A 13,794-nucleotide genomic window follows, 5' to 3' on the forward strand; every position below is an offset into this window, starting at 1 on the left:
ATCTGTTGATGGAGATCGAATATTTTCTTTTGGAGGTGGCTTTTCTTTCTGATCTTTCATGTTTCCTGTGTTCTTTCATTGATTCCTTCTCATCGGGCTACTTTGTCAAGGACTGGATGTGCTATGACTGGTTTGTGAACTTAATTTTGGGGCTCCAAAGGGAAGGTCCTTGACACAGCTGAAGAGGTGTTCCCTGGTCTTGTGCTGTCTTGGTGGGGTTTTGGCCTGTTGGGTTATCACTGGCCTGTTGTCTGCTCCTTCGGCTTACAGAGATTAGTGAGTTTCTTTTCCTTGCTTAGCTTTCCAGGAGTTGGGTCACTTTTGAGTGTGTGACTGTGCTATCGACTACTTGGTTGAGGTGGAAGGCGCTGGGTTTAGTTATGCAGTTGCTCCCTCTTTTGTTGCTTGAATTTTGCGTGGCGGGGTCAGTTGTCAAGGTATTCCAGAACCTTTGAATTGAACTCTAAAATAACAAATGGGACATACAAAAGCCTGAGTCTTTGGGAAATCTTTTGCCACTCCCAAAGGCTACTTGAGCCTTATTACCACTTAAGATGTGGTGAGAAGAGCAGCAGGAATCAGCGTGCCTGAGGCAGTATACTTCAGGAATTGCTTGATCTGTAGCTAAGAGAGCTGCTAGTATGTTATTCAGGGCTTATTAGGCACTCTTGTGGAGGAATTTCTTATGAGTATGCCAGTTGGTGCAATTTCTGAGGACTCTGGTCGAGATTTTCCTTCCCAGACCACTAGCCCCTAAGATGACTACCGCCTGGGCGCCAAGTGCAAGCTTTTGTGTTATGTTCTTGTCTGGTGTTAAAACCAATCCTCTGTATCATGCCAACACACTGTCCCCCTTTGCTTAGATCCAAGGTCATACAGATTCAGGCTAGTTTTATGGGGAAAGTATTTTCTCTCCTATCTCCCTACCTTCAGGGGCGGGCTCTGTCCTGGAGGGCTGTGGGAGAGGTGTTGGCTGAGAATGTCACAAGGCCCAGCCTGAAAAATGTCTTCTCTCGTTTCTTTCCTCCTCCGAGGGCAGATTTTCACCTGCCAGAGGGACAGATAACCCCCCAGACTGAGGGAAGGGCGCTTCCTAGGGCTACCTGGCATCTCAGCTCAGGAAGTGGCGACCCTTATTATTCCACCCCTTCAAGAGCAGGGTTGACTAGCTGGAAAGAAGTGCACACTTCAGGGATTCTACAGAAGCCCGGCCTAAGACCCCTGAGGGACCCAGACCAGAAAGCAGCCTGTCCTGCTATTCCACCCCAGCGGATGTGGGGTCAATGCCTTTAGTACGCAATATCAGTGGTCAGATCATAGTCAAGGGTCATCCACCTTCCCCACAGGGTCACAGTCCAGAGAACAGCTTCCCTTGTTCCTCTGCACTGCCAAGGGTGGGGAACTAATTCCTTGGGAGGAGGTGCTGATTGCCAAGTCACCGTGAAAATGAGGCTACAGGACCCTGCTAGGAAAACAGCCTCCTTCACTCTCTACTCGGCCCTTCCTGCGGTGGAATCTGTCCATTTGGCCGGCAGCTCCAGCCACCAAGTCGCAGCAGAGAGGTCACCACGTGTCTCAGCTTGAGGAGCAGCCTCCTTGGTCACTAGACACTCTCAAGGGTGCGCGCTGTTTCCTTGGTGCAAAACAGCCCCGCCGTGGATATTCAACAATGGGGCTCCTTTGGTTGTGGGCTTCAGACACACACCGACACACATACACACTCGCAGAAAGAGAGCAAAGAGGAGGAAGAAGGGAAAGAGAAGGAAAGAAAAAAAATGTATATATATGTATATATATACAAAAAACTATAAAGAGCAAGAATTAAGAGAATTATGTATATAGAGAAGGGAAAAGAGAGAAAAGGAAAAAAGAAAAGGAAACAAAAAGAAAAAGAAAAAAGAAGAAAAAAAAAAGAAAAGATAAAAAGGAAAAGAAAAAAAAGAAAAACACACACACACACAGAAAAAAGACCCCTTTACTCCACCTGGAGGCAGAGGCAGGTCCTTTTGCACGATGTGTGGGTAGGGGTCGAGTCGCCTGGTGGAGGGGCTAGTTATGTCGTCTCGGATCACAACTATACAAAAAATTTAAAAGAAAAAGAAAATGCCCCCTTTACTCTGCCTAGTGGCAGAGGCCGGCCCTTTAGCGCGGTGTGTTGGGGCAGAGGTCAAATGGCTGGGCAGAGGGGGACTTATGTGTCCCAGATCACAGTTCTATAAGCAATGTCCCTCAATTCACTCTCAGTTCCCCGACACCTTTGCGGACAGCGCCAGCGACTGAATGGAAGAGGGCTGCCGGAGACCAGTTGGAAACTCGGCTGCAATATCGCTCATTCTCTCTTTTCCTCTCTTTCGGAGGCGGGGCTTGAGTCTGCAGCTGCGACAGACTCCGCAGATTCGTGAGAAAAAGTGGCTGCGCGTGCTACTCTCCTCGCAGGGCGTGACCAGCTCTGCCCCATAGGCAGTGGTTATGACTCAGGCGGATGCCCGGGCAACAAGTCCCCGCGGTTGCAGGCTCTGGGGTCCCTGAATTGCAGCTGGCCACCCTCTGCTAGTCAGTGCTGAAGCCGACTGCACTGGGAGGGCATCCAGAGCCGGGGTCCGCGGTTCCCAGAGCTGCGACCCAGGGCCACCCACTGGGCCCACCACCCCCCCTACACACGGCTGCTCTGGACGGATCCACGGGAGGACTCTGTGCTGTGTTCCTCCAGCACCCGCTGAACTTTCAGTGATTTCCACGGGCAGAGCCTCTTTTATGGAGTTCCCCTCCCCCGATCTATTCCTGGCGGTCTCCTGTGCCAAGAGGCTGCCTCCAAACTCTCCCTTGTGGGCTCAGGCGGCATCCGATCGGGGGAGCGCGTGCTCGGGCCGGTCCCTCCCCTCCGATGCCGACCCAGCGCCGCGCTCTGGCGCTTTTGAAATGGACCCAGCTCCTGTCTCGGCTACCCACCGCTTGTCGGTCTGTGCTACCACTTCGCACTGATTTCTGGCACTTCCCTGCCTGCATGGGAGTGGGGTTTGGTAGAGGAAGAGTCGTCTTCCTGTGAGTCAGATCTCACTGCCCGGGCGAGCCCGCCGCGGGGAGTGGCCATCCCGCGCTGGACTTCCCCTTTGTCCCAATTCTCCAGTAATTTGCGAGCTCTTATCCAGCTAACCTTACTCTATCCGCGGGACTGCTTGTCCCTCGCTGCTTCTCTGCAGATTCACGAAGCTGATCCTGCAGGGGAGCGCCTCACTCGCGTGTGGGTGTCCGTGTTCTTCACCTCTCACTCTGGGAGCAGAGAGCCAGGAGGTCACCCCTAATCCGCCATCTTCCCCTCAGGATGCTGCTTACTTTTTGCGTCTCAGTTTTCTCACCTCTAAATAGAGTTACTAAGAGCACCTATCCCAAAGGCTCTGGTAAAGGCAAAAGGAGTTAATATTTTCAAAGCTCCCTTATACAAAGTAAATGTTCAAAAATGTTAGCTCCTACTTAAAATACTTAATCGTATGAAACGTACGCCACTCAGAATAAATACTCCAAACATATATTCTTTAAATGTACAATAATATTCTCTTTATTGCTAGTTTTTTAAGATTAGATTTTTCATGTATTTTTTAAAAAATTATTGGGTTTCCCTGATTATGTCATTCCCTGGCTTGAAATGCTTCATTGTGTCCCCATAATTTTCAAAGTCAAGAACAAAGGACACATAAGGTATTGCATGATTACAACATCATTTATCTCACTTTGTTTTATATTTCAAATGTTATTAATTGTACATTTCTCAAATAATACAATAAATTATATATTCTTGAATTTCTTAGGTTAAAATGCACAATTTATTTCTTAGGTTAAAATGCACAATTTATAAATAAAGCAAAACTCCCCACATAAACTACTCTCAAACTTAATCCCCTCTCCAAAGGTACTACTACTGTCCTCAGTTTGAGGTATTTCCATCATGTTGACATTTATTTGTAGAATTTAGCTCACATGAGGGACCAACAGTGTAGCAGGTGCTGTCTTAAGTGCTTTTCATATAAAAAAAATTATTTAATACAAGAACCCTGTGAGGTAAGTACTTTTATCATCTCTGTTGTATAGAAAACGAAACAGACTCTGAGGGGTTAAGTAACTTTCTCAAGGTTATGTAAGCTGGGGAAGGGTTGAGCTTGGGCTCAAATCAACTTTTATTTTTCTAACCACTACACTCTATTGCCTCTCACTACCTTCTATAGGTTTTTGGTATCATATTATAGCTAACTGGTTCTACAACTTACCTTTTTCATTCAGCAACATATTATGGGAAACTTTTCATGTCAGTACACATTGATCTACTTCACTTAAAAAAACAAAAAACAGCTGAGCACAGTGGTGCATGCCTGTAGTCCTGGCTACTCGGGAGGCTGAGGCAGGAAAATCTTGTGAGTCCAGGAGCTTGAGGCCAGCCTGTGTACAGCATAGTGAGACCCTGTCTCTAAAAACAAAACAAAAAACATCAACAACAGCAAAAATCTTATATGTATTCAATAGGAAAATTTATGTATCAATTCTCTGATGGTCAGATTGCTTCAGTTTGTTGAAGTAAATAGCCTTTTATTTGTCTACCTTTTCTGTATGAAATGAGGGGAGATTAGAGAGCTACGAGTTTAATTATTTGGTCCTGGGAGATGGGCATTTAAATTGTAATAAATGCTACTAAATCACCCTCTCTTCCCAATTTATATTCTCGTAAGGACTTCTGTTTTAAGAATTGCTTTGGCTATTTGTGCATATTTATTCTTCCAGATGAAACTTAGAATTTCTAAATTAACTTTTCAAGTTCCATTAACAATTCTGCTGGGGGGTGTCATTATTTTTAAAGCCTCAACTTTTGCTGTTCCAAGATCTTAAGCTTTGGGATAAAAACTATGCCATCCTCTGAGTGTATTGTGTGCTTTTACATCTCTGGGCATATATACAGGCTGTGCCCTTTGCTGCCAATGCCATTTCTTTTTGGCCCAGCTGTCTGCCTCTACCTCTAGAAAACTCCATTCAAGAGTCTACCCAATCCTTGGTGAAGTTGTCTTGAGTTCCCCTCCCCAACCCCCCAGGCCCTGCCTGAGTGGCTTGCCAAGAACACCTCTCCTGGCTGTTTCACTCCACTCTCGCCCCCGCCAGCCCGTGAACTCTTGAGGAATGGGGACTCCATTCAGAACTAACTGAAGAGCACCTGGCTCACAAATTTATTTTTACAACAAATATTTATTGGCTGGATGCTAAATACTAGGACTGTTCTAAGCACTGGAGATATGGCAGCAAATAAAAGAGAACACTTGTTCCCACAGGGCTTACAGTCTATTGGTAGGGGGAAAATAAAAAGACAAGTACTTAATATTTTAGGTTGGTGAGTAATATGAAGGAAAATGAGCCAAGATTAAGAGAGAAAGGAGTGGCTGGCATGGTGGTGGGAGAGTGCTATTTTAGGTAGAGTGGTCAGGTGAAACCTCTCATAAAACGTGATATTAGACCAGAGGGGGAGTAAGGTATGCAGATATTATGCAGACCACTGTTCCAGGCTGAGGGAACAGTGTATGCAAAGACCCTGAGGGTGTATTCTTGGACAAAGCAGGAGATGAAGATTTGGAGAGGTGACCTGGGATTGTTTTCTATACAGCACTGTGGGCCATGCATGGTAAAGATGATGGGTTTTATAGAGTTAGATGGGGAGCTGTTGGAGAGTTTGCATTAAATTGTTAGGTGGGGACCTCATGAGGAGCTCACAGCATGGGTTATAGAAAGATTTCTCAGAGTGATTAGGATATACAGAAGTAAAAGTTTATTTATTTTCCCAAGGACAAAAGAGGGAGAGAGAGAGAGAGACCACAGCACACAGGGATAGGAAAGAAATATTGGGTAGTGAGGAAAGTTGCTTAGTGCTTTAAAGGGTAGAAATGGAGTTGTTTTTTTTTTCCCTCTGCTTCAGCAGACTGATAAGAGCAGCTGTGGAGCAGCAGTGTTTGCTTTTCTATTTTTTTTTTCCTTTTCTCTGTGAAACCAGCTTATCTGAGTCTTTGGACTCTGGCAAGAGTTGAGACAGAGAGCTGGAGTAGAGAGCTCATACCTCTACTGTCTGTTTAGGGTTCTTGAAGGCTGACAAAGTGAAATCTTAGAGGTAACAAGTTAGGCCACACATGTAATTAAACGAAGGGTAGTTATGTTGTGAGTTTTATTTCTCTTATTTTCTGTTTGTTTATTTTCCTATGTTAGATCGGTTATTATTAAGACCACCATTCATGAATTTAGGTTTTAAAAGGATCATTGTGGCTAAAAAATCTTTGAAGAAAAGAATAATAGAAAGAAGTAAAATATAAAATGATCTGTCCTTTCCTTATCTTTCAGGAAACTACACTCTGAGAGTTGACTGTACACCACTTATGTACAGCTTGGTATACAACCTAACAAAAGAGGTAAAAATAATTACACATAATTTAAGAAAATCTAAATTCTACAAGTGATGTTTTCTTTAGGTGCTATTATTATGTGAAACGTTGGTGTTGTTTTACAACTCGTTGTCTTTATGTCATATAACAAATATCCATTCCTTAGAACATCACATTTAATAAACTGTTTAAAACACATTATTACGTCTTTTCTCTCCACACTACTGTGAGGCATATTGTGGGTGACATTAAGTCCATCTCCATTTTGAAAATGAGGAAACTGAGCTCAAAGAAAATCAGCCACCAAAGTTATACAACTTATCCAGTAGCCGAACCAAGGCTTGGTCCTATGGTTTAACTCCTTAATTTTAAAACTGGTTTATAGTCCTTAACATAGTGATACCAACTAATTCAGGACACAAACATAGTTAAAGGTTCTAACGGATTGAGAAAAAATATGCAAAAAACTATCAGGTGCTGATTTCCAGGGGCAAAACAGTTTGGGGCAGAGGCTAAGTGAGACTGTTAGGTTCATCTGTGTGGATGTTCCCTGATCCTCTAGTTCCTAGTGTCGAGAATGCATACTGGTACCCAGTTGACCTGATAATGGAATGATCACAAACACAGAGCAATTTTATACAAACAGGTTATCACATGAAAGGAAGAATGAAAGTAAAGAAGGAAGCTACACACAGTGAAAATACGTTCCAGAGAGAGTGGAAAGGGTCAGTCTCTACTAGGCTGAGCACAGCTGCCTTTTATAAGCCCACTAGTTTGTCTTGCCTTTCTCCTGGCAGGATTGGCAGTCGTTTCCTGCCTTTGGGGATGATTGACAGGTTGATGTTATGTAACAGGTTACATAACATGTTGGTTATGTAACAGTTTCCCCTTCTGCACATGCCTCTTCCCTAGAATTCTCCAGGAGGCTCCAGGAGAATGCTAATTAGATAGTAATGAGCTCTAGGTCAGTTAAAGGTCACTAGGAACTTTTTACTTTGTATGTTCCCATCTGCAATTTCGTTCCTAGCTACAATTCGGTTCCCGCTCTCCGCCATTAGCCACGTCCTTGCCACCTGTTTACCCTCCACCAGACTTAAGGGAGACGCTCTAGCTCCCTTCCCAACTTTTTGCCTCAGTCTCCAACCTCTAGCCCCACTGGGCCTGGCTATTAATTCTCCCAAAGGACATACTGAACCTGGCTGAGAGGTGGTGCCTGAATTCCTATAGGATTGACAGGCAGCTCTTCACTTTAATTCTCTTATTTCAAAAATTCACTGGTCATGGTCCAAAAGTTAGTGAGGGTGAAGGAGTTTTTGCACAGTAGATTTTTGGTACTGCTAATTGTCTGGAACTGATCTGAATTGAACTGGAAAGAAAAGAAAACAAACAAAAACCCCAAAATGCTGTTCATTTATTATTAATAGAATTACCAGTTAAAATGTAATTATCAAGAAAAACATAATTATTTTCCTTCAGATAGGGATTATAAATAAAACCTAAATGCCATTAAGCTTTGGTTCAAAAGCATGGAATTTAATTATATATTAACTTCCCCTATAGGAATATAAAAAAATTATTTGAAAATATCAACCGATTTAGTTAAATAAGAGGTTCATTATTTGCCTGCAATTTTATCAATTACCATGCAACATATAAAATTTAAATATCTGAAGCATGGTATTTCAGAAAATTGCCACTATTCATAATTTTGTTTTATTCGTATTTTACAAATTATGTTGACATAACTTCTGACTCTTCTCATGTTTATACAAATTTAATTTGTGTTCCCAAAGACTTCCAAACATATATCTTTTATAGCACCCAGCACATTGAATTCCACATTTTTGCTTACAATCCCCACTAGTAGAGAGTATGCTGTGTGTCTTATTGTTCTCTGTATCCCTGGCATCTACAAAGAGTATTAAACAATATAGGTACTCTGTAAATTTTTTGAATTGGATTTACTGGAAAATAGTACATATGAATTTTATTAAATATAAAGTAAAAACATATCATACCATATATTTTTCATTTACCTTTAAATAGCTATGGGATGTTAATTAGTTTGCTAAAAATTTTGGCACAATACCTAATGCTCTTAGACTAGAATTCAATAATAGGTCATATTTTACTCTGTTTTCTTATCTGTAAAATATTTTTCAGTGCTTAACACAATTACAGTAAATTGTCAATTAATTAAATAAGATATTATTAATAATTGCATTATATTTTATTGTGTATTTAATAACTTTGGCAACTTTACTGACAAGAAGCAATGTAAAAAGAATGCTGTACCTATTACCCAGCTTGCTTCTTTTTATTTTATTTCTAAGAGAAGGAGAAATATATAGTTTTGAGAGTAGTTTCCTTCAACTCAGAAACATAGACAAAAAAATCATGCAATATGACCATTCATATAAAGACAAAGGCTTGGTCCTAATTTGGTGTAGCCTTTTTTTTTTCTATGCACTTCATGCATTTACCTTTGTAATGTAGTTGCACCTACACATAATAACATGAGCATTTTTCCATATTGCCATAAACTCGTTATTGTAATTTTTAATCACTGCTAACATATGGATTGCATCCCTGTGTTGCTGAACTATAGTTTACCTATTCACTTCCTGATTAATGCACATTTTGGTTTTAATACATCTAATTTTTAAGTATTCTGTGTTTTTTTTTTCCTTTTAATTTGTGTAGCTGCAAAGCCCCGATGAAGGATTTGAAGACAAATCTCTATATGAGAGCTGGAGTGAAAAAAGTCCTTCTCTTGAGTTCAGTGGCATGCCCAGGTAAATAAACAAACAAAATCAAAACTTTCCACTGAATTGAGGGTGGGATTGTTTTGAAAATACAATGGTATTTTCTTTCAATCATTAATTTAAAACATTAACTTTCAAAATACTGTAAAATCTGATAAAGGAAAAGCATTACTTAGATTCACAAATAAAATATTACTGTGTGTTTTGAAGTTAAATCTATAGACCATCAAAAAATGATTATCTTTAGAATAGGTAATATATACACATGGCATATTAAAGAAAAATTTATATAGGTTGAGTATCCTTTCTCTGAAATGTGTGGGACCAGGAGGGTTTCAGATTTCAGATTTTTTTCAGATTTTGCAATATTTGCATTATACTTAACTGGTTGAACATCCCTAATCTGAACATCTGAAATTTGAAATGCATCAATGAGCATTTCCTTTGAGCATCATGTCAGTGCTCAAACACTTTTGAGTTTTGGAGCTTTTCAGATTAAGGATATTCAACCTGTAAGGGAGATAATGGTAAAAGCAATTCCCCTCATATTTCTGTTCTTTCATCACTCTGTCATTATTCTTTTTACTGATCATAGACTTAATAAATATTTTGTTTAGTCTAATAAAAATGTAAGAATCACTTCAGCATTGGTTATAGCTTCACAAGCAAGGGAAGAGGAATAAATATCTCAATAGTCAGAGATTATAGATACCAACAGCATGCATAATTTAAATTATTAGGGGCAGAATTTATGTCTGAATTACCTGGAAAATTGTTGCTTCTTTTCATTCTATCATATATAACAAATAAATATAAGGATGAAGTAATCTGAAGGAAATGTTTTCCAACTTCAGAAATCTTTTTTAAAATGTGACTTATAAAATAATCACCCCTATACCAAATTGTCTCATAAAAGTAGATTTTTTGTGATCAGAATTAATATTTCCTTTATTTTTTGCTGCATGTCTAAGACTACCCATTTAAAAATTGTATTTATAATAGTAAGAATGGAGTTTCATTGCTCTTTAATGTGCATTTGATGAAGAAATTACTCTCAAATAATTCTGTTATTTTACTTCTAAAAGGATTAGCAAATTGGGCTCAGGTAATGATTTTGAGGTGTTCTTCCAAAGACTTGGAATTGCTTCAGGCAGAGCACGGTATACTAAAAATTGGGTAAGTGTATCTCAATAAATATTTCAAGATTATTTATGAATGTATTTTAACTAAGCAAATAATTCTGACTCCAAAAAAGTGACTCAAGGAATAGAGGAATTTGAGATCAGAAAGGAGAAGCCTCCGTGGTTGATGGTGCTACCACTACACGGGATAGTTCCCGAATCTATCATCCTGAGCCCTATATTCAAGTGTCAGCTGGTATCAATACTCAGGTCTGCAAACTTGAACTTCCATGTACTCCCTTAAACATATTTTCTGTTTTATTTGCTGGCACTATATTCACTTAGTCATTTAAGTTAGAAATGTAAGAATTGTCTTGACCCTACTCTCCACATTTTCATTCAAAATTAATCAGTATCAAGTCCTGCAAATATTTGGATTTTTATCTCTTATTATATCTCTAATCATTAAACAGATAAAAAATCATTAAACGAATGACAAATAGCAAAAAACACTGAGAACACAAAAAAGCCATGATTCCTTTTCTTTCATTGTTGATATTTTTTTTAGTTTTCATTTCCATCAAAATAACATAAGTACATAGTTTATAAAATCTCAAGTAGTTCTGAGATTTATACTTAAATCTTTTTTTTTTCTTTTACTTTTATTTCAGCATATTATGGGGGTACAGATGTTTAGGTTATGTATGTTGCCCTTGGTCTCCCAGTCAAGTCCGTGTTTCAAATGTGTCCATCCTTTGGGTGGTGTGCATTGCACTCCTTCTGTATACAAATGCCCGTCCCCTCCTCACTCCTCTCTCCTCCCCCCGTCCCCTCCCCCCTGCCAAACATCCAATAGATGTTACTCTTATATGTGCATTTATGTGTTGATTAGTTAATACCAATTTGATGGTGAGTACAAATGGATCCCGTTCTTCTGCTCTTGTGGTGCCCCACTTTGGATAATGGGCTTAAGTTTAATCCAAGAAAGTATAAGAGGTGCTAGATCACTGTCATTTCTTATGATTGAGTAATATTCCATTGTAAACATATACCAAATTTTGATAATCCACTCATGGATTGACGGGCACTTGGGTTGTTTCCACATTCTTGCAATAGTGAATTGTGCTGCCATAAACATTTAGGTGAGGATGTCTTTATCGTAGAATGTTTTGTGTTCTTTTGGGTAGATGCTTAATAGTGCTATTGCAGGATCGAATGGTATTTCTATTCTTAGCTCTCTGAGGTATCTCCAAATTCTTTTCCACAGAGGTTGCACTAATTTGAAGTCCCACCAGCAGTGTAGAAGTGTTCCTGTCTCTCCACATCCTCGCCAACATTTGTTGTTTTGTGTTTTTTTTCATAGAGGCCAATCTCACCGGGGTTAGGTGATACCTCATTGTGGTTTTGATTTGCATTTCTCTAATGATTAGAGATGTTGAGCATTTTTTTTATATGTTTGCTGGCCAATATTCTGTCTTCTTTTCAAAAGTTTCTGTTCATTTCCCTTGCCCATTTGTTGATGGGGTTGTTTGACTTTTTCTCGTTGATTTTTTTGAGTTCTAGATAGATTCTGGTTATCAGCCCTTTATCAGATGTGTAGAGAGCAAATATTTTTTCCCATTCTGTGGGCTGTCTATTCACTCTAATGATAGTTTCCTTGGCAGTGCACAAGCTTTTTATTTTGATTAGATCCCACTTATTTATTTTCGTTGCTGCGGCGATTGCTTTGGGGTTCTCCTTGAAGAATTGCTTGCCTAGGCCAATGTCTGAGAGGATCTTCCCAACATCTTCATTTAGAATTCTTAAGGTTTCATGCCTTACGTTTAAGTCTGTTATCCACTTTAAATTGATTTTTGTGAGAGGTGAGAGGTGGGGGTCTAGTTTCAGTCTTCTGCATGTAGCTATCCAGTTTTCCCAGCACCATTTATTGAAAAGAGATTCTTTTCCCCAGTGTATGTTTTTGTCAGCTTTGTCAAAGATTAGATTACCATATGCAGATGGTTTCATCTCTGGATTCTCAGTCCTGTTCCAGAGGTCAATGTCTCTATTTTTGTGCCAGTACCAAGCTGTTTTAATCACTACAGCCTGGTACTACAGCTTAAAGGCTGGTAAACTGATACCTCGAAGTTTGTTCTTTTTACTTAAGATTGCTTTGGCTATACGAGGTCTTTTCTGGTTACATACGAAGCGTACAATTATTTTTTCCAGATCTGTGGAGAATGATAATGGGATTTTGATAGGGATTCCATTAATTCTGTAGATCACGTTAGGTAGTATGGACATTTTAACGATATTGATTCTACCAATCCATGAGCAAGGTAGGTTTTTCCATCTGTTTACATCTTCTACAATTTCTTTTTTTAGTGTTTCATAGTTATCCCTGTATAAGTCTCTTACATCTTTCATTAGATATATTCCTAGATATTTAATTTTCTTTGAGGCTATTGTAAAAGGAATTGCGTTTTTGATTTGATCTTCTGCCTCACTGTTGTTGGCATATATCAATGCCTCGGATTTGTGTGTGTTGATTTTGTAGCCTGAGACTTTGCTGAATTCGTTTATCAGTTCTAGGAGTCTCTTAGATGAGTCTTTGGGGTTTTCTAGATATAATATCATATCTTCGGCAAGGAGCGAGAGTTTGATCTCGTCTGTCCCCATTTGGACACCCTTAATATCCCTCTTCTCCCTAATTGCTGTGGCGAGGATTTCGAGCACTATGTTGAATAGAAGTGGAGATAGAGGACAGCCTTGTCTGCTTCCGGTTCTAAGTGGGAGTGGTTTCAATTTTTCCCCATTCAGTATGATATTGGCAGTGGGTTTCTCATAGATGGACTTGATAATTTTAAGGAATGAGCTGTCTATGCCTATTTGGTGAGAGTTTTTATCATAAAGTTGTGCTGGACTTTGTCAAATGCTTTTTCTGCAACTATCCAAAGAATCATATGGTCTTTGTTCTTCCTTTTATTTATGTGGCGAATTGCACTTATAGATTTGCATATGTTAAACCAGCCTTGCATCCCTGGAATAAAGCCCAACTGGTCATGGAGAATTATTTTTTTGATGCGCTGCTGAATTCTATTTGCTAAAATTCTGTTGAGGATTTTTGCATCTATATTCATGAGGGATATTGGTCTGTGGTTTTCTTTTTTTGTTGTCTCCTTTCTTGGCTTTGGTATCAAGGTGATATTGGCTTTGTAGAATGAGTTAGGAAGGATGCCATCTTTCTCAATATTGTGGAATAATTTCTGGAGTATAGGTGTGTGTTCACCTTTGAATGTTTGGTAAAACTCTGGAGTGTAACCATCTGGTCTCGGGCTTTTACGCTTTGGGAGGTTTTTTTTGCTGCTCCAATTTCTCAACTTGAAATTGGTCTATTCAGATATTCTGTTACCTCTTGGGTGAACTTAGGGAGGTTGTATGTTTCCAGGAATTTGTCCATTTCCTCCTCGTTATATAGTTTTTGGGCATATAGGTTTTTGTAGTAATCAAAAATAATGTTTTGGG

General features: G+C 39.7%; 1 protein-coding gene across 1 annotated transcript in view; it reads left to right on the top strand.

Annotated features, from left to right (window-relative positions):
• FOLH1B (folate hydrolase 1B) overlaps positions 1–13,794 on the top strand; it is a 126,127-nt gene that overhangs the window by 85,725 nt on the left and 26,608 nt on the right. The window contains 3 exon segments of the mRNA XM_012641782.1: positions 6,364–6,431; positions 9,108–9,199; positions 10,255–10,345. Of these exon segments, the coding sequence (XP_012497236.1) occupies positions 6,364–6,431; positions 9,108–9,199; positions 10,255–10,345 (251 nt within the window).

Source organism: Propithecus coquereli, unplaced genomic scaffold (genome assembly GCF_000956105.1).
Source record: "Propithecus coquereli isolate 6110/MARCELLA unplaced genomic scaffold, Pcoq_1.0 Scaffold170, whole genome shotgun sequence".
NCBI lineage: Eukaryota > Metazoa > Chordata > Mammalia > Primates > Indriidae > Propithecus > Propithecus coquereli.